The 25416-nt window shown below is 51.8% G+C and overlaps 1 protein-coding gene across 1 annotated transcript in view; it reads right to left on the minus strand.

Moving 5' to 3' along the window:
* Window positions 1-24480, minus strand: part of MVB12B (multivesicular body subunit 12B) — a gene marked incomplete at both ends in the record, with an annotated part of 73675 nt that extends 49195 nt beyond the window's left edge. The window contains 2 exons of the mRNA XM_080709362.1: window positions 10508-10630; window positions 24421-24480. Of these exons, the coding sequence (XP_080565488.1) occupies window positions 10508-10630; window positions 24421-24480 (183 nt within the window). The remainder of the gene's footprint in view (window positions 1-10507; window positions 10631-24420) is intronic.
* Window positions 24481-25416: the final 936 nt, after the last annotated feature.

Raw genomic sequence — 25416 nt, forward strand, 5'->3', positions numbered from 1 at the left:
CCCAACAAAAAGGCAAGATAAAGAAAACACAAACAAACAAAAAAAACCCCAAAATAAACAGAAAACAAAAATAAAATGGTATGGTGAAACCTTAACATATCATTAATCATAATAAGTCTAAGTGGTCTAAATACACCAGTATAAAGAAAGAGGCTGGCAGAGTGGATTGGGGAAGAGCTTACAAACGTCTATAAGGAACTTGGTTTAATAGAATGCTACCAGCCAAATGAAAGTCAACATATGGAAAAAGATGCAGAATAATTAACTAAATGAAAGCAAGGGTAGCTGTATCTGAGAAGATAGACCACAAAAGTAGTGGAACTACCGGAGAGAAAGGGACATTGAGCAGTCACAAAATGGTTGTCAATCCACCGAGAGAGACAGGGACCTGAAATCACCTGATGGCAGTCCTGTGAATCAAAAATGGATAGAACTGAAAAGAAAAAAAGTAAATCTACAATTATATTAGAAGATTTCAACATACTTATTTCAAAAACTAAACAAAAAAACAGCAAGATTAATACAGTAGAACACAATGGTGTTGTCAGCCAAGAGAATCCAAGTGACATTTAGAGAATACTCTACCCAACAACAGAACACGTGTTGTTTTCAAGTGTTCTTGAAACACAGACCCACGCAGCTCACCTCATGGGCTATGAAAACAGTTTTTAAGAAATTAACGTCCCTGGCAGTGGCCAGGCATAGTGGCATATGCCTGTAATCCCAGTACTTGGGAGGCTGAGACAGGAGTATGCCAGGTTCAGAACCAGTCTCAGCAACTTAGTGAGGCCTTTAAGAACTTAGCAAGAACCTGTTACCAAATAAAAAGTAAATTATAAGCCTGGGAGTATAGCTCAGAGGTAGAATATCCCTAGGCTTAATCCCTAGTGCTAAAAAAAAAAAAAAAAAATTACTAACAGCATGTTCTCCAACCACAGCAAAATGAATCAAACTAGAAATCAAAACAGAAAGGTCACAAGATAATCTCCAAGTACCTGGAAACTAAATAACACTTCTAAACAATCTCTGGGTCAAAGGAGATGTCCAAAAGAGAATTCGAAAGTATACTGAGTGCAGAGAAAATAAAAACAAAACAAATGAACATCGGTAGGACACAAAGCAGTGCTGAGAAAGAAATTTATACCATAAAATGCATATATTAGAAATAAGGAAACGTCTCAATCGATACGATCCCATCTGAGGAATCCAGAGTACAATAAACACAAAGCAAGCAGAAGAAAGAAAGAAAGAAAGAAAGAAAGAAAGAAAGAAAGAAAGAAAGAAAGAAAGAAAGAAAGAACAGCGAGCAGGAATCAGTGGATTGAAAAACAGAAAAATGGAGACAAAACAATGAGACCAAGAGTCGGTGTTCTGAAGACATCAATAAAATCAACAAACTTCCAGGAAGCCTGAGAAATAAAAAATAGACACAAATCATCACTGTGATCATCAAACCATGTTGGAATCTGACACTACAGACTATACATAGCAAAAGAACAAGGACACGCCAGCCAGGCCCGGTGGCGCAACCTGCAATCCCAGGGCTTGGGAGGCTGAGACAGGAGGGTTACAGGCTCAAGGCCAGTCTAAGTAACTTAGAGTGAGGCTCTCTGCAACTTAGTGGGAGATTGTTTCAAAATAAAATAGGGCTGGGGCAGAGCTAGAATCCCTGGGTCCAATCCCTAACACCACCCAAGGAGAAGAGCAAGTGAGTGCTGTGAGCAATTTCGCAAACATACATTTAAAAACACGGGTGAAATAGATCAATTACTTGAAAAACAGCAACGATCACAACTCACCTAGTAGAAAATTGATCATTTGAATAAGCCTACAACTACTGAGAAAATTAAATTTAAAAATTTTTAAACTTTCAAAAAATAAGTCTCCCAGTTCAAACTGGCTCACTGGAGAATTCTACCTAACATCTAAAAATAATTAACATGCCGGGCATGGTGGCGCACGCTTGTAATCCCCTTGCCTGGGAGGCGGAGACAGGAGGATCGCACAGGTTCAAAGTCAGCCGCTCTGGCTTAAGGGATCCTGTTTCCAAATAAAAATATTTTAAAAATAAATAGGTCTGGGAGTGTAGCCCGGAGGTAGAAGAGTTTCCAGGAACTCCAGTACCACCAAAAAATTAAATAAATAAATAAATAAATAAATAAATAAACAAATAAAGGCCCTATTGCCGAGCATGGTGGCACAATCTATAATCCTAGTTCTTGGGAGGCAGAGACAGGAGGGTTGCAGATTCAAAACCAGCCTCAGCAACTAGGTGAGGTGCTCAGTAATCTTGTGAGACTCGAGTTGAGGGTGTAGCTAGGAGGTAGAATGCCATTGGGCTCAATCCCCAGTAAAACACACACACACACACACACACACACACACACACACACACACTGTTAAGGTCAAAAGGCATATATAGGCTGAGTGAAAATATCTGCAAATCACAGATACAACCCAAGACTCACAGATTATATGAAGAACTCTCCAATCTCAGCAGTAAAAACCAAATATCCAATTAGAAAATGAGTAAGTAACCAGCATGAAGAGACTTTTATCAGTGCTATGCAGACAGCAGATAGTCCCATGAAAAGATGTCACACACCTTTAAGTCACCAGGGAACGCAAGTAAAAACCAAATGAGTTACTGCCACACCTGTCGGAAGGCCCCAAACAAAAAAATACATAGGCAATATCATGCTGGAAATAATGTGAAGAAACTGTATCACTCATACATTACAGTCACAGAGACAAGTAGTTTAGTGCTTTCTTAAAAAAATTAAACATGCAATTATCATATGAACCAACAAATGCACTCCTGGACATTTTTATTCCAGAGGAATAAACACCTAGATTCACACAAGTCTATATGTGAGCATTTTATTTTTGAAGATTTAAAGAAGTTTATTAAAAAGATAGAAATACAGAAGATAGTTTCAGCCCCATGCCAGAATGGCACGGGGGGGGGGGGTCAAATGAATGCCCTGCCCCTATATGTGCACATTTACAGCAGCTGTATTCATCATAGTTTCACACTAGAAACACCAAGACATCCTTCGTGGGTGAGCGGTTAAACAAGTTACGGTACGTCCATACCATGAGATGCTTTTATCAATAAAAGGAACAGACTACTGATACACGCAATAGATTCCCTGGATGAATATTCCAAAGCATTATGCTGAGACTTAGAAAAACACCAAACCTGAAAGGTTCCACACTGGTATAAATACATTTATGTAACATTTCTGAAATAACACAGTATAGCAAGGGGGAAGAGACTGGTGGTGACTGGGGAAGGTGGTGTCAAGAGTGAAATGTTAAAGGGCGCCACAAGGGATGCTTATGCGGTGAGGAACTGTATTGTGGGATTCCCCTCTATTTTATGATGCTTTCATGTCTTGGGCCCCTGTCGACCCAGGGAGGGACTGCCCCTTTAAGGCCAGCTAATCCCTAGAGACGGGAAGTGCCTGTCTTCCAGCACACCTTTGACATGCAAGCCAACCAATCCTCTGTCCCAAATGCCTTAAGCCCCCTGGCATCAGGCTCCTGCTTCTAGGACAGCATCTTCTGTACTGTGTCAGCCTGGGCCAGATACCTTAAACTAGGGTCCGCCCCTGTACCCCAGAACCCACTGAAATTACTGAAACTAGACAGGCCTGAGTCTGCTGGCCACGGGCCCATGCTCTGCCCTCGCCCGCGGCGTCCTCCCCGCCCGCCCCGCTGGCTTGGCCGGTCTGCTCCTCCCAGGGACTGAGTAACAAACTGTCTTTTCAATAGCAATCCTCCCTGATCTATCGGCCGCATCACACCTGAATAAAAAACAAAACCCTGAGTGTATTTTAAGACAGAAGTGTTCTATGTCTTGACTGTCACAATGTCAATATCCTGGTTGTAAGACTTAACTAGAATCCAAAAGAAGCTGCTAGTGGGGGGAAGTGGGTAAACGCATGGACCGGAGCTTGCTGTATTATTTCTTCCAAATGCATGTAAGTCTACTACTGCCTCAAAATAAAAAGCTTAATTTTAAAGCGAGAGAGAGGACAATGAAACTAAACCCCTCTTCTTTTTCTTGCAATGAACTGAGGATTGATTGTTCAAAGCCTTTCTAACGACTGAGTGAACAGGACATTCCAGTGTGCAGAAGGAGGTCCCAGATCACCGCATGAACCACCAGTCCTTCCACTGTCCAGATGACTGCGAGGTCCGTCATCAGCAGGAGCCCAAGCCTTTGGGCCAGTGCAGCACTTCATGGCTGGTGGGGGAGGGAAACTCCGAAGGCAAGCCCAGCTCTGCCGTGGCCAGGCCATGGCCAGGCCTGACTGTTTCTCAAAGAGCCATCAAGGCAGCAGCTGAAGCCGGGAGAGTGGCGCACACCTGCAATCTTAGCACTTGGGAGGCCGAAACAGGAGGATTTCAGGTTCAAGGCCAGTCTCAGCAACTTAGTGAGACCCTGTTTCAAAATTAGAAATTAAAAAGGGGCTGGGGATGTGGCTCAGAAGTAGAATATCCCTGGGTTAAACCCTAGTTAAAGAGAAAAAAAAAAAAAAAACTGCAGCAGACATCTGTATCTTGCAGCCTCCTAGATGCCAGGCAGAGGGTGCTGCGCATGGGCAGCTCTGCCCCTGGCTGGGCTCAGCAGGACAAAGGGCCAGGAAGCACAAACACAGGACCACGGACAGGAGTTTGTAAATTCAGACCGCAGGAAACAAAGGCCTGAAACCGCTTTCCGTGTTTTCAGTAAACCTCAGTTTAATGTATTTTCTATCAAAACAAAAAGGAGGAACACCTGGTGCCTTTTATCAAAACAAGCTCTGGTTCTGAAAATAAACCGATCTGTGAAGCGGGACTTGGAGGCCGCGGTTACTTTCCCAGTGAGGAGCCGCCCGGCCGGCTCGGCTGTGTGCAGAGTGGGAGACGCCAAGGGGCTGCTGCCCGCTCTCTGCTCCTGGGGCCCGGGACAGCCGCTGGAGGGGCAGCGCCTGAGGCCGGGCTCTCCTGGTCCTCTGGCCGCCAGGGACAGGGCGCTTCCTGCCCGCTCCGCCTCCCGCCGCAGCGCCAGCTCTCTGGACATCTTGTCACAGCTGTGATCAGAACAGACACAGGACCGTGTCTTGGATTTTCCACTTGATAGCCACCATATGCTTTTAACGGGATATTGTTACCATCTTTACATGCTTTTCATAACAATTTTTAATTCCTTGAGAACTACATAAAAATACGAGCATGCCTGAACCTGTTTCAGCACTGAGCTCTTGATTGCCCTCCCCGCCCTCCTGTCTGTCTGTCTGTCTCTCTCTTTCTTCTTTCTTGAAAAATAGGCCCTGATTTGCAGGTCTAGGATTTCAAATTGATCCTTCCCTCTGTTCCCTAACCTCAGCCAACTGGCCCAGAGAGGAGCTGATCTGTCCTAGGGCCTCATAACCCGTTATGGGTTCGGATAGGAAGCGTTCTGTCCAGACCCATCACAGAACCTCACCCTGAGATTCACATCCTGAAGAGTCATAGTATTTGGCCGGGCGGGATTTGTCAGACAATTCCAAGTGACCTGATGCAGGTGATGAGGGGGTCTCTGATGTCTTCTCCACCTGATATTGTTTTATCCTTCCTTCCTCTGAGTTGTCACAGGACTGTTTCAGTGACCTTCCCTATCTTGGCCTGTACCAATTTGCTGACTTCTGTGTTTGATTAACTTTTACGACGCCTTGCTTAAAGTTTCTATAAAAGTAAAAGTGCTGGCTGTAGGACTCAGGAGGAAAGGAGAATTGTCAATCTACCTCCTCCCCAGCCGACCATAAATATTAAATATTCAAATAATCATCTTGGACTCAGAATCGTCCATGGAGGGACTTGAGCAAGCAGCAATCGCGGGAATGACCTCGTCACTGAGTTCGTCCGTGAGGGCTTCCGAGCTGAGCAGGGGTGGACACCCTGGAAGGCGGGGCCTACTTGAAGAGCCGACCACAGGGCCGTGCACAGGAGGGTGACGGTCCCTGACCTCTTTCTTGCGTCTCTTTGCTCTGCTTTCTACTGCCATGAGCGGAGCAGATCCCCTCTCCACACTCCTCCACCAAGACCCTCTGCTTCACCTTAGGCCCAAAGTACCCGAGCCAGCTGACCCTGGACTAGACCTCGGAAGCCATGAGCTAAAATAAGTCATGGCAACAAAAAGCCAACTATGACAGCCCTTCACATCTGATAGTTCAAGCATGTGAAACTCCAACTACTCAGAAAATAGGACTTCTATTGCGTGTTGGGCACATATAAGTTACAGTTAGACTTAACCGCTTTTAAGAAATGTTTTGTTGCCCAATTAGTTTCAACACTTCTGAAAGAAAACGACATGGGAGAGAGAGAGAGAGAAAAGAGGAGAGAGGTGAGAGGTGCTGACTTCTGGGCGGCCAGTGCGTACACTGCCCTTGGAGGCCACGCGGAGGCCAGAGGCCAGGTCCACCCTGGCTCCCAGACACGTCAACAGGAAGCAAGAAGAGCTAGCCCAACAGAAGCCCTGCCCTCGCCCCGCCGGGCTATGACCCCAACTCCTCTGCTCCCAACCCCCGGGCCTTGATTCATGAATCAGCCTCTCTCTCCTGCATCCAGACCCTCGCTCACCGAGGGCCCCTTCCCACCGGCAACCACACGTGCTCAGCACATGCCCGCCTTACACAAAGGTGTACCATTCTCAGCTGCCACCTTCCGCGCCTCCCTTCCTCAAAGGCCGTCCACCCCAGCTCTCACTGCCACCTGCCACCTCCTCAAGCCCACTGCAATCCCACCCCTGCACCTTCTCTGCCTATCCGTAACCAGCGTCAGCCCATGGGACCCAACATGGAGTAGCACAACCCGGCACGGTCCTGCAGCCTCTCCCTGAGAGACCTATTGTGCCCGGTCCTTGCTACAGAGTGATGGGCCCCAGGCTCTCCCCAGACCCCAGTCCCAGGGCTGCCCCTGCACAGCACACAAGCTGCTCCAGCTCCAACGTGTCCATAACCGACCCACCCCATGGCTGTCTACAATCCTATCTCCACAGAGAACCTTGACATTGCCCAGCTGCGCAGAAGGGTCTGCGTCACTCTGACTCTCCCCTTTCCTTGACTCCTCATCCACCGCCAGAGTTCAGTCCTTTTTACTGCAGAAGACTACCTGCCTGGGTTCCCTTGGGTCATCCCTGTCTTTGCATTCCCACTGTGAATGGCCGGTGCGGGCCACTGGCATTCTGCACTCCTGGCCGCTACATTGGCCGGCTGGATTCCACGCTGTGCTCTCCCGCTGCTTTTCTTGCAGTATACTCCTGTGAGCGTCGGAAAACAAACTTGACCAAGAGCCTCTTGTCCCTGGCCCTTCACTGACTCCCCGGCTCCAAACAGTAACGGAACTCCTCTGCCTGGTCCCAGCGCAGGCCAGGATCTGACCTCACTCATCCACAGATCTCACCTCTGACTTCTCACCTTATGAAGCCCAACTTCACAGAACCCTGGACTCAGTGCCTTGTATGACAGCAGGTAGTCAGTACAACTCTGCAAAACCAGTGAGTAAATAAATAAATTACGGAGCAGCGGTCAGAAAGGACTTGCTTAGGAGCCATGTGAACTGGGTTCTGAAGGATGAGCATATTTTTTGTTTGTTTGTTTTCCAAAATCAGTGAGGAAGAGCGGAGGGCATCACAGAAGTAGAGAAAAGTGGGTTCACAGATGCAATGGTCCAAAGTCTCCACCCTTGTCTAAAGAGGCAGAAGGAAGGACACATGTCACTGGAAAGACATCCACCAGTCATCTTCAGTGATGCTCCGCTTGACACCCACTAGACACCATCTCAGAGCGACCAGATCAAAGGTTAAACTCTTTGCAGAGAATCTGACTTCTGTACTTTTTACTTCTATAGCATGAAGTGATTCTTACGGCATTCCAGTTCTTTGAAAATCAACTGCCCATATGTGACGAAATAGCACCCAATACCCTCGGCAAAGGCCCCGTACCTGCGACATCCAGTCAGATACAGGCTCTGCGGCATCCCAGAGCCACAGACCCACCCCACCTCCAACAGCGGGGAAGGCCAGCCCCAGTCACTCCCAGATATAAAGGCGTGGCTGCAGGATACAAAGGGGAGGGTCATTTTTGGGGGGAAAGCGCAGAAATCGTGACGACAAATCGAGAAGTTTAGCACATAATCCCCCAATCCCTAGCTCAAGAAGCTTCCTTGAGCCAGGAATGACAGTCATGGAATGAGATTTTCCGACGTGAACTCCTGGCCATTCTTCCTTTGCGCATCAGCAGCATCTGAAGCCTTTTAAAGCAGCTGTGCCACCCAGACCAGCAGCCCGCCTGGCACCTGTCTCACAGGTCACGGTGCCAAAAGCAGTCGGTGCAGGGGAGGGGTTAACAGTCAGAGGGGCCGGTGCCATCCGCAGCAGGGCCTCCTCATCCTCTGGACCTCAGCCTGGCATTCCTGCAGCCTGGCCACCATCAAATGCCCTGCACTTGGGCTTTGGATGTTGACTTAATATCAAACTCCAGACGGAAAGAATGGGGAAGTACCTCCTCTTGCCCGCCCTCCCCACCATCCCCTTGACTTGGGGCCAGGCCCTGGAGAGGAAGATGCTTATCTGAGAGGAGTCCGAAGGCCAGAACAAAGCGCCGACTCCCACCCTCTCCCTGCAAGGGCTCTGAAGGCGGCTCCACTCTTGGCCAAGAGGAGGCTGGGTAATTACCAGGCAAACGAGCTCGAGCCCCTTGCCCTGCTCACCTTCCACTAAAATGCATGGTGCGGCAGGATCATGAAATGTGCTTATTAATTTTACTCATCTGACACTGCGCTCTCCTGCCCGGAGCTAGATGTTAGGAGAAAATGATAGGGATAGATTGTGGTCGTGTCAGGCTTAGCAAGACTTTCAGAAAACCAAACTACCAAAGGCCATCTGCCGCCCACTAGCCAAGTGTTCCAGATGACCCCAAAGCTACAAGCAGACTGTGACAGATACAAACCGACGAGAGCGCGGTGGGAAGGCGCCAGACCCCGGCCCCCTGCCCGGGAGAGGGACCCCAGCGCCAGCCCCCAGGCACCAAGAGCGCCCAGCCCTGCCCCCTGAATCATGATGGCACTGCTCGGACCTCATTCATCCAGAGATACTTCAGTTTCTCAAATCAGGAACATTTTTATTAGCTTCCCCAAGAGTTTTATGGCACAAAGCCATACCTAATGATTCAATTTTATGGAAAGTTATACATTCCAACAGGGCTTTGAAGACAGGCAGCAGGTGAAACTCAAATCTTCGTCACAAAAAAAAAAAAAAAAGGATTCCCTCATTCTTTTACTTTTAAAACGTTTATAAGCTTTCAAACAGTTGGAAAAGTGATGTGGAGTGTTTTAATAAAACCCAGAACAGCGCTGAGCGACCCAGCATAGACCTGCCGGGGACAGTGGTTCCCCATGGGGGATGGGTGTGCCCACCGTCCTTTCCTCCCGGGGACATCTGGACATGCTGGAGACGTTTGTGGCTGTCACCGCTGAGGGAGAAGGGGAAGCAGAGGCCTGGGTTGCTGCTCAAGACCCTGAGGTACACAGCAACACCCCAAAGAATGACCTGGTCATCTGTCCCGGAAGCCAACGGTGCAGAGGTTGAGGACCTCCACCTTAGGGCCAAGGAGGGCCAAGGCATCCAACCTCTCTCCCAGGGATGTCAGGTCTCTGGGCTCTTCTATGCTTACGTGTTTCTTATGCACATTTTCAATAAACAAGAATAAGACATTGTTTAAGGAAGATAAAAATAAGGTCATTTTCGAAACACACAATGACGTTCACTATTAAACTCCCCAAAGCCCCTTTGTGCCTTTCGACCTCCACCCAGATTGGAATTCATCCACTGAAATGCGCCCAGTCCCACAAATCGAATGCGCACGGCACAGTCCGGTGCAGAGCCAGCCGGGCTCTCTGCGGAGGTGAGGTGCCGTGAGCCGCGCAGCGCCGGGCCTGGGGGGCGGGTCCTGCTCAGTCGCCACAGGAGTGTGAGTTCTCCTAACTGACACCGCAGATAAAAAACTATTTGTTCTCTCAGCCTTCCAGGGACTTGTGGCAGCTAAAAGAGCTCCCAGGTAGAACACTTTTGTAAACTGAAGAACTACACAAAAGCACGACAAACACATCTGTCACGTTTACAAACGCGTTGGAGAGATGACAGCCACCGGGGCCTTTCAGGGTCTTGGGTCCTTTTCATGAAATGTCATGGCTTGGAGGAACTTTGGACACTGTTGAATCTAACCCCTTAACTTTACCTTTTCAGAAGGTGAAAATGACCCTCGCAGAGGTAAAATGACTCTGCCACGGCCACAACCAGGACGTGGCCCTGATGGGCTCGGCTGCCTCCACTGGACAGCCCCACGTGCCCTCGGCAGCAGCGCCCACCTGTGAATGAGTCCCTAAGCGCACCCTGCACAGAACATCGGGCGGTCTTGGACACTGGGGCAGAGACCTGCGGATCAGGGAGCAGCATGCACAAACTCGCAGCCCGACTTACGACGTCGTAGCCCGTTGGGGCTCGGTTCCGAGAAGCCACCACCCCAACTCCCGTGATGGGGTCCATCGACGTCTCAGGCAAGGCTTCCGAAAGGTCTTTGACTTCAGGCATGGTGGACTGGTCCTAGTTCAGAAAAGGAAAAGAAAGCCCCAAATCAGACCTTGCATTTAAGGTGATCGTCAGAAACTCTTAGACAGACAGAACCAGAATTCCAAGGCAAGTGTCCTGAGCTGAGCGCCATGTAGCTGAACTGGCTGAAGTACCAAGTCTCCTCTGGACCCTGCTCTCAGGTCAGCTCTGAGAACGGAGGGCTGTTCCTGCCCTCAGGAAGAGTTACTTCAGACTCAGAGACTCTAGCATCCAGCTGCCTGATCCCTGAGGAGGTGCCGGTAGCTCCTGAGTGCTGGGCCCAGGCCGATGTCACAGGAACGGGAAAGAGAGCACCAACTCAACTTGGAAGATCAGTTTATTTAACCGTGGAAGAAAACAGACTAGCCAGGCTAGAGAGAGACTGGCCAGGCTAGAGACGCAGTCCGGCGCTCAGTCCAGCACTGCAAACAAGAGCTGAACTCACAAGGGGTTTTTAAAGGCAAAAGCCACCCACAGGTGGCTGAGGGTAGGGGAAGGAACAGCCAATAAAAGTCTGATAAAATTGTAACTTTGACAAAACTGTGACATCTCTGGAGCGGGCTCAGTGTTCTAAGATGTAAGCAGGATATTGGTCTATGCTTGTTACATCTAATACCCTCTATGGGTGTTAACGGTGTTCCCGGGATGCTGACCACAGGGTAGGCAGGATGTTGGCCTTTGCTTGCTACATTTACCATAGGGTAGGCGGGATGTTAGTTTAACTCCCTGAAAAATTCAGGAAGAGCATTGAACAATTTTGGCGTGGCACTTGTTGGGGCATTACAGAGGGTAAACGAGACGCGGCTGGGTCTGACAACGGTTTCTGTCTGTCTGCCTTACAGTCATTGTTGCTTCCAGACCCACAGCCTCCACCACTGCAAGGCTGGACTTTCACCAGGCAGAGCTCTGCAAACATGCAAGGAACTTAGCAAACACCAAGAAAGTGTGGCCCCGGGCAACGGCGTAATGTTGAGTTCAGGCTGCAGGACTTACTTGCTGGGACTTTGAGCAAGAAACGGAACCTCTTCCAGCTTCAATTTTTTTCAACTACAATCGAAGTTGTGATGTTGACACTTTCAGAGTTGGGGCAAAAACTCAGAGAGCCGATGTACACGCAGGGCCCGGGGAAGTCCCCGGCATACAGCGATCGCTCGGCAGGGCGCGGAGGGGGCGGGCAGGAGCACAATGGCCCAGTAACTGCCAGGAACACGGGAGGCGCCGTCCCCTCCAGGACCGGCAGACCCCTGTGCTGCGTCTAACCCCCAGGTCACGTGCGCGCTCACTTAAAGCCAAGCTCTGGCTCTGGGTGAGGGAAAGCGTAAGTGGGGGAAGCAGAGTTCTTATTTCTTATCCGGCTGCTGGTGGCCTCTTGTCAGGACAGGTGCCGTGAGGAGAGCCCTGGGCCTGCGTCGTGAGTGGCCATGCACCGGAAAGCACATAAAGCACCTTCCGTAGATGACTCGTGCCTTCGAGGCGCGAGCAGGGAAAGAGCAGGTTAAATCCCACCTCCTTCAGTAGCATTTAGACCCCACTGCGTCTGCCAGAATTCACAGGGCTGGTCACTGCCCGGAAAGAAATCCAAACACTGCCTCGCCAGGAAGGCAGGGCGGGAGGAGAGCCCTTACTTCTCAGCTATAACCAGAAAGGGCGGGGCTGGGCATCTCAGCCTGGAGCACCTGCCTGGATGCCTGAGCTCAATCCCCGGAATGGGACAATAAAGCTCCAACAAACCAGAGGCCACTAAAAACGCCAGCAGTGGGTGCTCGTGCAAGGCACCTCCGTGGCCAGAGGGACCCACGGAGGCTCCAGAAACAGGCTTGCCATTGCAGGGAGCCAAGCAAGGGGGCGCAGGGCATGGACGCACTCGCTGCTGTGTATGACAAAATGAAACCAAGGAAGGCTTTGCTTCCTTCCACTGAGAACCAGCAGCGCGAGACCCGGCCCGCCAGCAGAGACCACAGAGACCGCGCTGCATCTCGGCACCATTTCCTATTTTTAAACCGCCTTTGCCAGGACTATCAGCATGAAGCACCGGGCTCGGCGCTTCCCGCACCCAGTAGGCATTAGGTAAATATCAGGTGCCTATGCACACATGCCTCCAGCACAGGCTTTGAGTTAAATATCTGCACCTGCCTGATCCAAGGCACGCGCCGATCCAAAAGTCTCTGCCCTTGAAATGGCCGGTGTTTGGGGGAAAATGAAAGTGACACTGGCTGCTGCCATTTGCAAAATACTGGTACCTGCTGCTGGTTACCAAAAGTGCCTTGCAATTAACAACTCGTTAACAGAACGTACAGATTCTGCCAGTGCTAAATATCACACTGTGAACTTAATAAAGAACATGTGAGTTGAGCTTTATTTTTTCCTAAAGATAGTACAGCCTTTACTATCAGAGAGGGGGAGAGAAAGAAAAGGAAGAGGAAGGCAGGAAGAGAGGCAGGGAGGGCAAAGGTCCGCGCAAGCAGGAAGCACCTTGCCTGCTGACAGCCCTGTCCTCCTCCTGCACAGAGGACCATCTCGGGCAAAGCTCCCAGAATGCACTGAGGCTGCCCAGCAGCAGCTTCCAAGATGGCCGCTCAGCGTCCAGCTGAGGCAGACAAAGGCGCAGGCCGAGCTGGAGCCCAGCCGCCCACCCAGCGCAGAGCTGAGAGTCCAGCCAGCCTCTCCCGCACCCCCTCCCCTGCTTCCCTTCCCGGTTGCAGTGCCCTGGGGATCAAGGCAGCCTTTGTGAAACAGAGACAAATGGCCGCTCCCGGCCGGCAGTGGAGGGAGCCCCAGCCCCAGCCACGGAAGCCTTTAATGAGAAACGCCCAAGATATCCATGGAGAGGCCATCGCTCAAAGCAGCTTGCCCTGAATTACATATTTTCTGACTGCAAATTACTTTTAACAGCGTCTCCACCGTCACTTCAATTGACCTTCCTAACAAAAGGCCATTTATTAACTAGCTCTCCACGTTTCCCGGGCTGCTCGGAGCCTCCAGACAGAAGAGATGGCACCGCTGCAGACTCAGGAAGAAGGGACCGCTGAAGGAAGCCTGTAAATGGGAGCCTGCCGAGCAATCTGAGCAGGTGTTTAAGACCAGCATTAGCCTCCTGGCAAGAGGTGGCACCAGATAAACATAAAACGGTGGCGCCCGCTTGCAGCAAGCCTGGCTTCATTCATCTCAGCAGCCCCACATCCACCCAGCACCCCAAATCCCGACGCCTCTGCTGCCTGCCTCTGCGAGGCCCAGGGAGCCGCTCAGTCCACACTCACACAGCACACCCGCAAGGTGCTGGGGCCAGGTCAGCCCTGCTGTGCGGGAGGGGAGACTGAGGTCCTGAGTTCTCAGCTGCCAGTCAGCGGGCAGCCAGCAGGGGCAGCCTGGCCTGGATTCCCTTACGAGGTGTCCAGAGACCAACATTCCGCCCAATCGAGGAAGCGGTTTAGACGCTAATTATATTTTAAAATGCCAAAGCTCTCCTTTCTCTGGCCATAGCTCAATAAGTCAAGCAAGGGGTAGAAAAGTACAGAAAGATAAAAGTAACCTGGGATTAATTTTCCTCACACCTCAGTTTCAAGATTCAACACTCCCCTCATAAATAATTTACATCAATAAAAATGAGCTAAGGCCGTGTTTGTGTAGGACGGAGGTAAATCCAGGCCTAATGAGGGAGATCGGAGCGCAGCCCAGGAGGGACCAGGGTGATGAACGGCCCGGTGCGTGCAGATCGGCAGCACACAGGGCTCCACCACCCACCGCGAGTCGCAGGCCCAGCTCGGAGCAGGGGAGCCGTGGGGAGGCCTGGGCACCCAGCTGAGGCTGCGAGGGGGTCTCTGTAGGGAAAGACAAAGGTGGGCGCAGTGCTTGGGTGGCAAGGGGGCAGACACAGTGTTCAGAACATTAGCACTGAGCCGACCTGAAGCCAAGTCGGCTCTCAACGCCAGCCAAGGAAGGTGCTGGGCTCTTGGGAATCACATCTGCTCCTGGGCCCAGTGACACCTCCTAACCTTGTCTCGCAGGTTACTAGTCTCCATCCCATCTGGCTCTCCCCTGAGTGGGCCCACAGGTTTTGCTAGATCATTCCAAGACGGGGGCTGCCGAGCCTGGCTCCAGGCAAGCTGCTCCGATGTCTGCCCCCAAGAGGTCCCTCCCCAAGGGGATACAAGGTGTGTGTGTGTGTGCCTGTTCCCGTGTGGGCCGTGCATGTGTGTGCACGCACACGTGTGTATAGACAGGGAGAGATGGGGAGGGAGGGTTTGCCTGAGATGTTTCCCAGGCTGAGCACAGCAGGCAGTGCCCGGGAGGCCCCGATGCCTGGCACCGCGGCCCCTCACCAGCGCTGTCACCCAGCTTCTCAGAGAAATGAACTTCCACTATGAAGCCCCTTCACTCAGACTGCACACCGCTCTCTTGTAGCTGATCAAAGAATTACCACAACCGTGTGCTTAATCCCTGACAGTCCACGGCGCTGGGCTTAACTGATGTTGAACATTGTTTCAGAATCAAAGGCCTGCCTCCCGGCCCCAGTCTGGGAGAAAACTAAGCTACTGTATCACAGCTGAAAACTCAGGGGAACTTTGATATCATCTCTGTTTAATTTCCACGGCCCTAGTGAGCCTGGGGTTTATCTCGTTTTATCAACTCCAGTACTGAAATCGAAACCCAACTAACCACGCTCAGACCTCTCTCCACTGAGGCCCTTCGAGCGGCGGGGTGTGGGCCGAGGAGTTTAAAGTGCTTTCGGGGGTAATAACTGCAGGGGGCGGGGGGTGCAGCCTTCAAAGGAGGCGTCGGGCCTCCCTGCCATCTCGGCCTCCCCGCCGCGCGCAGAAGGCCAGCTCAGAAGTGGCGCCAGCGCTGCCCGCCAGGGCCGGAGGCAGGACTGCACAACTTTTGAGGAGAACGATTTCAAAGTAGTAAGAGGGGGGGGGGGGCAGGTGGAATTGGGCAACGGTAATTGAAATGACAAAATCGGTGGGTTAATTAAGTCCCCACAGAAGGATGAACTTGTGATCGGCTTGCTTGAAATCCAGTCAAGAGCACATCTACCCACTGGTGGGGCCGAGGGGGTGAAGGGATGCACACCTCCCTCGCCCTGCGAAGTGCCCCCGAGTGGGGCTGTCACTGAGGGGGGCTATTCCCGTAAAATCTGCTGCCATAGCCAGGTGCCTCGGAGATTCTTCACCATGGTCTGCAGGAAGCTGTGACCCCCTCGTGCCTCCTGAGCGCTGGCACCTTTCTACCCACAAGTGGCGAGCAAGGGGCAGGACTCAGCCCAGTGCCTAAAGAAGGAAGGAAGCCGTGGCCTGGCTTCACCCACCCACACTACAACACACACACACACACCACCAGGCCATCTCCCTGAGCAAAGGTGCAAACACCTACCTCCTCAGGAGGCTGTGGCTAACACTAGAAGCCATGAAGCAGCGGCCGCTCCTGGGCGGCCCCAGGGGACAAAGGCTGAGGCTCTGCGGAGCCTCAGGTCGGCACCCGGCACTGCTGCACTTTGGTCTGAACAAGAAACCCGATGAGCGGTCGGAAGGCTAAGCCCTGGCCACATGCTGCCTGGCACGGTTGGGTGGCAGCGGGCCCGGGCTGCTGGGAGAGTGGGGAACGACAGCAAATATTTTTCTAAGCTCTTCTAGATCACAAAGAATTTTCCAGCTAGGAAACTAAATCATGAGCATTTCCTTTTCCTTCCAGTAAAGGTCTGTTTCTTCTAATAGAAGAATTTGGTACCTAAATGGGTGAGTTCAATCTGCCCTATGTGCACACAGGTTTATACTAACCATTTATGAACAATGTAGACTTTCTCTCTCTTTTTATCTTTTTTTTTTTTTCATAAACCATGTAAGTCAGGCCCAGGGCTCAGGCTGTAGCCGTCCATACAGTGCAATAGGAGATATCTCGGAATTCCCTCTCCAAAAATAAACCTGGGATCGAGTTCTACAACCCGGCCCCGCCCGAAACACAACCCTACACAAGCCGGGAAGTGTCCCGCTTGCCGGTGTGACGGTCGTCCCTGCACGCACCCATCGGGTCTGGCCTGGAGGTGGCATATTGCTCCTTGGTGATCAGGATAGAGGAGGAATGGTGGACACCCTGCCCATGGAACCATCCCAGGAGGCCTGACGGTGATGACCCCCCAGGGTTGGGGGCCATGTCCCGATGGCTGGCATCTGCGGGGTAAAAATGCTAAGACGTCATCTCCATGCTGGGCTAAGGGCTCCCAGGGCTTGGGTGAGCCAGGCCACACCCTCCCTGACTTCCGCTTGGGGCTGGAGTGTTTCTTCCATGCATTTATTTGGTCTTTCCACCTGGATGCTGAGGACTTTCAACATAACCTTCATGGACCAGACATTTCTCCTGAGACTCGAGTGTGTGTCCGGTGCCCTACTGGCTAGCTCTGTCTGTCTTCCCCAACTCAGCTGGCCTCGACACATCCCCCACATTCCCAGTCCCTCAAAGGCCCTGATGCACAACAGTCCCCAGACAGTCACAGAGAGCAGCGTCACGGATGGGCAGTCCCGCACTTGGGGGCAGGAGTTATCTGACTGTAGCACATGTGTGTCCAAGAGGGGCTGTTACAGCAACACGCCTGGGCCCGGGCCCAGGGCCTGGGAAGGAGGAGAGTCTGAGAAGCCACATTTCCAAAAGCTTCCAGCTGGTGCCAAAACAGCTGGTCCAGAGTCCAATATTTAAGTACCTGGTGGTAGGTGATCATTAGGTGTTTGGTAAATGAATGACAAATGAACGGAATGAACCCAAAGGTGGCCTTCCACCGAGAAGAGTCTCAGAATGAGCTTCCCAGCACCTCCCTCCCCACCACAGGTCAACCCAGAGAGCCTCGTTCCTCCACTACAGACACCCACCCACCATCCAGATTCTAGGTTGCTCTCCCGTCCCCCCAAACCCTCTCCACCTGCCAACTGCCCAGCCAGACAGGTCTGTCACTCAAAATCTAAATGCCAGCCGGGCGTGGTGACGCACGCTCGTCATCCCCACGCTTGGGAGGCTGAGACAGGAGGATCACACAGGCTCGAAGCCAGCCTCTGCCGGCTTAAGAGACCCTGTTTTCAAATAAAAAAAATATAAAAATAGGTCTGGGAGTGTAGCCCGGGGGGTAGAAGGCCCCTGGGTTCCATTCCCAGTACCACAAAAAAAAAAAAAAAATCTAGATACCATCCAAACAGTCGGTTTTAGAGCATGCACACTATGTGCACACACATACACACACGTGCACACACACGCACTTCTGCAAATGTGCACCCAGACACACGCCAACAGCCTCTTAGAAGGCGACCACACTTTCCCTAGCAGAACAGATGTTGTTGGAAGGTGGGCTGCGTCCCCCTGTGCCTAGCTTGCTCAACAAACGGATTTCAGATGGGTCAAGAACAAATGGATGGATGCAGCTCCTCTCCTTTCCAATTTGCCCAGATTCCATTGGATCAAGGAGGACACATATGCAGCAGGAGCCTGTGACAGCGGCCTCACTGGTGCCTTCCAGTCGGAGCCTCATGCAGGGCTGCTGATGCCCAGGGGGACAGGAATGCCCCAGGACTGGGCATCTGAGGCGGGGCGGGCAGGCTGCGGGGCTTCCAGGCAGTCCAGAAGCGGAGCTAACTCTGGGCAGCGAGGCAGAATGAGGACCTGGCAGGGACCCTGCAAAAAGAGTTCCCCCAGGAGCCTGTCAACCTCCAATGGCCCTGCCCGACCCCAGCTTCTGATTTAATGGGTCTGGACGGCGCTGAGGGTGGATAACACGCAGGAGAAGCTCCACGAGATGAACAAGAGCCACAAATGAGCCATGGAGCTCACGGGCCCCAAGCAAGGGACCGCAGAGACGGGAAGAGGGGAAGGGAGGGAGAGCCGGCCTCCCTGGAAGATGAGGCCTTGGAGCCGTGGACGTCTCCGGGCAGGATGGGCATCGACAGAGGCACAGGAGCGCCACACACATGGTCTGCTGAAGAAGAGCGAGTTAGCAGACATGCTCTGGAATGAACGTACAAGAGGCTGAAACAAAACCAGCAAAAATAAAACTCAAAACAACACCAGAAAGCCTCGCTGCCGTCACTAATAGGCAGTGCCGCGGAGCTAGGGGAGAGGGGCCTGAAGTAGAATCCCAGGCCCTCAAGCCGCGGCTTCTCCGCCAGGCCACTTCCTTCTGACCTCCCCGAGGCCGCTATGCTATTAGCTCTGCAGGCAGAGCCAAGAAAGGGAAAGGGGTGCAGCTCTGCAGTCAGAGGGCCCCCAGTTCAAACCACAGCTCTGACGCTTAACTTACACTGTGTGACGTCCAACAAGCTAACCAAACTGGGCCTGAGTTTCATACCATAAAATTGTATATAACAAGAGAATATGTCAAATAATCTATACGTATAATGATACACAATATACGTATAATATGTAACATAATAATTATGCAGCTGTATATAATAATATAGCTGCAGATGATATCTTCTCTAGGGGGCTACAATGTGTATACAGCATCTAGAATTTGCATCAAAGGACACACAGAGTGAAAAGCACCCCAAAGAATGGGAGAAGATATCAGCAAATCACGTATCTGATGAGAGAATCACTATCCAAATCTATAGAGAACTCCTAGGGAAGCCAGGCATGGTGGTGCATGCTGGTAATCCCAGTACTTGGGAGGCTGAGACAGGAGGATGTCAGGTTTGTAGCCAGCCTCGGCAATTTAGTGAGGCTCTCAGCAACTTAGTAAGACCTTGTTTCTAAATAAAATAAGGCTGGGAGGTGTATCTTGGAGATAGAACGCCCTTGGGTTCAATCCCCAGCACCACACAAACCAAACAAGCAAAAATCAAAAACAAACCAACAAACAAGAACTCCTACAGCTCACAAATGAAAATCAAATTACTCAAGAATATGAACAGCCGGGCGTGGTGGCGCACGCTTGTAATCCTAGGATTTGGGAGGTTGAGACAGGAGGACCGTGGCTCTCAGACAGCCTCAGCTGCTTAGTGAGGCCCTCTGCAACTTAGTGAGTCCTTGTTTCAAAATAAAGAATTAAAGTATAGGCCTGGAGGTATAGTTCAGAGTTAGAATGCCCCTGGGTTCTAACCCCAGTACCGCCAAAAAAAAAAAAAAAAAAGGAATATAAGCAAAGGATTTAAATAAACTTTCTCCAAAGATGATATACACATGGCCAGCCAGCATGTTAAGACGTTCAGTAGCTCTAGTCATTAGGGAAGTGCGTGTCAAAGCCAAAAACCACAGTGAGCTGTGTGTCACCTCACACCCATGAGCAAAAAGACTAAAACAAAATGAAACTACGACCAAAGCAAAAAGAACAAAACAAAACAAAGCACCCAGAAAATAACAGCTCCTGGAGAGGATGGAGAAGAACTGGGAACTTGGGTGAGCTGTTGGTGGGAATGTAAAATGCAGCCGTTATTTTATGTCAGTTCCTCAAAAAATTAAAAATAAATTTTCCATACAATGTAGCAATTCCATTTCTAGGTATATACCCCAAAGAATTAAAAGCCAGCTGGGCCCGGAGGCACAGGCCTGCGATCCAAGTGAGGTAGGAATGAAGAAATAAAATATTGGGTAGAAAGGGGACAAATTGGGAAGGAAAGGGAAAATGTAGTTTTAAAATCTAGAAACTTCATAATCCTTAGCTTCACCTTACAAAGCCTGTGCTTTCTTAGACAACTGTCTTTAATGGGCCACACTTACAATAGCAAACCTGGACTGTCCTTTTCCTAGACAAAGGTCTTCCGCAGGCCTGGCCTATACACTTTTAATAATAATAGCCCATCTGGCCTGTTCTTTACTTGGGTCCTCAAAAGGCCGGGCCTCAACTTTTTAATCATAATGGTCTAGCTTCACACCTGAAACTCCTGAGGAAGTCTCATGTTTGTCAAGCCCCCATTGTGGCTTCACACCTCAACTTCCTAAGATTCTTTAAAAAAAAAAAAAAGTAGAAAAAAAATCCTAGAGGAATTCTCACCTTTTGTCAAAGACTACCAATGAAATGGCAAGTACCTGAAAATTCAAAGAAAGGAGACAGGCCCTGCCACTGCCATCATGTGCCCCTGGCCACCCTTCTCTGGGTCCCCTATAAGAAAAGGTTTCAACGACCACAAGAGGCTCTGGGGACTGCTGGCTTTCTCAGTCTCGGAGCCCTCCCTTTCCTAAATGAACCTCTCCCTTTATCTCTAACTGGCACTGTGCTGAAATTCTTTTCACCATAAAGCCGAGGATCCGAAGGCTCCTGAGGTGAATTTCCTTTCCCTAATCCGGGGAACACCTCAGGACTCTTCAGAGAATTACCGTGTTTGACACCTGTCCTTGGGAGGCTGAGACAGGAGGATCACAGGTTTGCGGCCAGCCTCGGCAACTTAGGGAGGCTCTCTGCAACTTAGTGAGACCCTGTTTCCAAGTAAAAAATATAAAAAATTAAAATAGGAATGGGGATATAGCTCAGAGGTAGAATGCCCCTGGCTTCAAACCCTAGTACCCCCCCACACACACACACACTTGAAGAACAGTTAGGTCTCAAAGAGATATTTGTACACTTATGTTCAGAGCGGCCATTGTTCAAAAGAGGCAAAAGATGAAAGCAACTTAAGTGTGCTCCAATGGATGAATGGATACATAAGATATGATATACATATCTGATAGAATATTACTCAGCCTTCAAAAGGAGGAAAAATCTGACCTATGCTACAATATGATGCACCGTGAGGATCTTCTAACTGAAAGAAGCCAGTCACAAAAACTCAAATGCTGTACGATCCCAGGTCTAGAGGTCCTTAGCGACCTGCCTGCTCAGCAAGGCCCGGAGACAGACACTCAGACAGAAAGCTGAACAGCGGCAGCTGGGGGATGTGGGAGAAGAAACGGAGCCGTCTAGCGGGCGCAGAGTTTCGGTTTTACAAGATGAAAAAGTTCTAGAGATTAGTTGCACGGCAATGTGGATGTACTGAACGCCACGATCTACATAATTAAAAATGGCTGAGATGGTCAGTGTTGTGTTGCATTTAAAACTTTCTTTTAAGTATCTAGAACTGTAGTTCTTCAAATTACAGCACGTGTTCAATTCTAACCTAGTGTGCTTGGGTCCCTCCCCCCACAGGATCGGACCCCATCAAGTCTGAGTATGGGGTCCTGGAAGCTGTATTTTCACAAACGCCCCAGGCATTTTAGTTCATTGGGAATTCATTTATTTCTTCTAAAATAAGGAGATTTATTTTAACATTTTGCTTGGGTGACCAGAATCTGCTTTAAGTAGGTATGTGTGTGATATGTGTGTTTATTTCTACATCTATAAATATAAAGGACAAACTCATGCAATGCCAGCCACCTGCCCGAGGAGATCAGCCTCCATCCTCAGGGAAGCCGAGCCTACAAGGCTCCCCTGTGCGGCCCTGGGCGCCAAGCCCACAGGGCTCTCACATTTCTGCCTGGACAAGCTCCACATCTTGCCAGAAGTGTGTCAAGTCAACCAAACAGGCCCACAGGATGTCCCCAACAAGGGAGGTAATGTCATCCACACCCTGCTGTGTCTCTCCCTTCTAGGCAGCTGGAGAGAGGAGAGTTGACTCGGGCAGGAGGGCTGGCTGTAGACATCAGGGGAAACCACAGTTCCCCAGGGCAGTCCTGCCAGCAGGAGGCAAGGAGAGTCCTGAGGCCAGCCAGGCACTGGCCAGGAGGCCAGAGGGAGGGAGAGCAGCTCGCAGGGAGCCCAGGCCTCCGTTCACAACCAGCCAGCAGAGGCTCCGCTCAGCCAGCCACAGCCCACCAGCCAGGGGCTTTGGCCCACACCCCAGGCATCTGTGTCTTCAAGTCATACTACCGCCTTTGACATTCCCATGCCCGGCTCCAGCACCACCGGTACTTTGCTGTGCAGCCAGGATGTCGCTCTTCCGGCGGGAAGCACGGAACGCTGCCAGTCGGCTACGGAAGCGGGGCCTGACCACTTGGATTCTGATGTCCCAGGAAGCAGATACTTCATGTAACAAAGAGAGGTTAAATTATGGGCTCTCCCTTACCTCTGCCAAGGCCCCAAAAGGGGATCCAGCTATGTGCACACATGGTTGTGCGGCTGCGAAGCACACGCGAAGCAGCCAAGCTCTTGCACTCTTTCGCTGACAGCGCAGTCATGGTCAGCAAACTAGGTACCAGACCCAGAGAACTGGGACCTGCTGCTAGGTGCTGGACCCCACTCCAGGTTCCGGAGGATCCCCGCCTCACAGTCACTCCGAGCGGCTTGCTCAGACTTCCTAAACAACCCCAATAAAGGGGCAGGTTTTATTTATAAGCTACTTTTGCAGTTGAGAAAATAGGAATTTGGAAAAGTTCCTTGACTTCCCAAAGGTCACGTGGGGCCCAGCAGGGGGCCTGAGACTCTAACTCAGGCCCAGTGTCCACTCTACTACACCATTACTTCCCACCTGCCCTGAGAATAATAATAACCACAAACCACAAAAGGCACTGTAAAAATAAATAAATGAGCCCGCTTCTCTTCGGGTTCGTCCATTAGCAAACCCTTAATGACAGCTAACTTTTACCGATCGCTGGCTATGCGGCAGGCACTGAACTCAACTTCTCCTGCAGCGCCTCACTGACATCCCACCATAATCCTAGGACACAGACGCAGTCCTTAGCTCTCCTCTACAGGTACGGAAACGGAGACTCGGAAAGGTACATGGACCTGCTCAACGGTGCACAGGTGAGGCCTAATTCTAAAGCCTTTGCATTGAGCCATGGTGCATTATTCTAGACATGGGTGGAGAAGGCCCACCAGCCAGTTGTAAGCAGGGCAGGGGAAATGCCTCTAGCTTACATCAGGGACCTATAAACTAGAAGAGAGGCGTGAAAAAACGTGGATTAGAAGAGACAGCTGGCAGCTGCCACTCAACCGCTCTTACGAGGGTCTTGGTGCCCCATTTCTCGGAGGCCTCACTTCAATCTTCCGAGCGCGGGACAGTTCCTCAAAGCACCCCGCAAGGTTCCCAGCAAGCGAGAAAGGTGTCACTATCTCCTGGAACCAACCTTCGAGTGAGTGGAGGGTTTTTCGGCGTGTCTAGGTTTACTATCTTCTAACTTTTCTAAGGGTTTCCTGGGGCCGCTGATAAGATTTGCTAGCCCTGTTAAAATGAGATGAGACCGGGCCAGCTGTCCAGAAATGTACAATGTGATTATACCCAGAAGGAACCACCGGAGACAAAGGCCCTAAAGAGGGGCTGGCCTGCTGTCTGCTTCGGCGGCTGAAATCCAGGGGCCTCGGCTTCTCGGGTGGGGGCGGGGAGCAGCGAGGGGCAACGGCCATTTGCCTTGTGCCCTCCTCTGGTCTTCCTCTCTGCTTGGCCGAACAGGCCGCCGGGGAGAGGGGACCGAGGAGCTGCACCTTTAATGCAGAGAAAGGCTGATGATTCAGGAACAGCTGCGCTGGTAACAAAGAGGACAATGATGCTCCGGGGTCCAGCTCGCCCGCCCCCCCTGTCCCGGGAGGCCCGCTGTCCCCGGGTCCTGCGCTGCCCCCCCACCCCACCCCCGGCCCTGCGCCCTCCCTCTGGCCTCGCCGCCCTGGGTGGGCGCCCGGGGTCTGGGGTGCCCCGGCACCCCGGGGCCCGGGGCTCGGGCGCCCCTCCCTCGGCAGCGCCCGGCACCCCGAGGATGCCCGGGTCAGGTGCACACGGTGTGCTCCCACGTGACCGCGGCGCCGGCCCGGCCTGGCCCGGCGGCCCGGGCCTCCGCGGCCCTGGGGGCGCTGCAGCCGCGGCCCGGCCCCGCGCCCGCCCCGCGCCCGCCCGGCCTCACTTAACTGTTCCCCGCGGGGGCGGCGGCGGGTCCCGGCTCCGTCTCACGCAGAAGCAGCTTCTCATCGCCCGGGCGGCGCGGCGGGGGCCGGGCCGGGCCCAGGCGGCGGAGCCGGCGCCGCAGCTCAGCGCCGGCGGGCGGGGCGGGCGGCGGGCGCGGCCTGAGCGCGGGCGGGGGCCGGCGGGGGCGCGGGGCCTTCCCACCGGGCCTGGCGAGGGCCGGCCGGCCTCCGAGGCGGGGAGCGCGCGCGGAGGCCTGCCCCCACGCCGGCGGCGGCGCGCCGCGAGGAGGGGGCTCCAGGCTGGCCCCCGCCCGGCGGAGCCCCCCCCACCCCCCCAGGCTCCGAGGGTCCCGGCCGGTGCCCGGAGAGCACGCACCGCGCAGGGCGATCCGCGTGGATCTGCTAATGCGTTGACTCTGGGTTTTCACACATCCCAGGATTTCCCCAAATCGTTTGATCCCAAAGAGGAAGATGCCAGGCAGAACTGGCTGTCGAGGAAAACATCCTGCGGGGAAGGATGTGTGCACATAGCTGGTGTGCACCCCAAGCCTCTGGGTCGCTCGGGAATGCCGCTGTCCCAGCACACAGCACGGGACACACAGCCCTTCTGCTGTTTAAACTGGTGCACGCCCCCCCCCCAAAAAAAAAAGAAAGAAAGAAAGAAAAAAGACATGTTTTTATTTTCATGTCTCAGTTTTAGCATAACCCTGGTACCCACACCCAGCAGAGATAACACCAAAAAGGAGAGCTGCAGATAAGTATGGAACTCTCGCCTCCAGAGAATTTAATAGGTGTTTTTCTTAAAAAGGGCTTCTGTAATCTAATAACTTGAGAAAGTGCCGCATCATGCCATTTACTGTCTACCTTTTGGAGACTAACAGTAAGTTTTAGTGTATTGAGATCTCTGTGAAGTCCAGGAGTAAGAAACCCAACTGGTTTGCTTAATCTGGCATTTCTCAAACTCATCTGGGCCAGGACCACCTTCTCAAAGCGCAGCAAT

The sequence above is a fragment of the Muscardinus avellanarius genome (assembly GCF_963383645.1).
Source record: "Muscardinus avellanarius genome assembly, chromosome: 13".
Lineage (NCBI taxonomy): Eukaryota > Metazoa > Chordata > Mammalia > Rodentia > Gliridae > Muscardinus > Muscardinus avellanarius.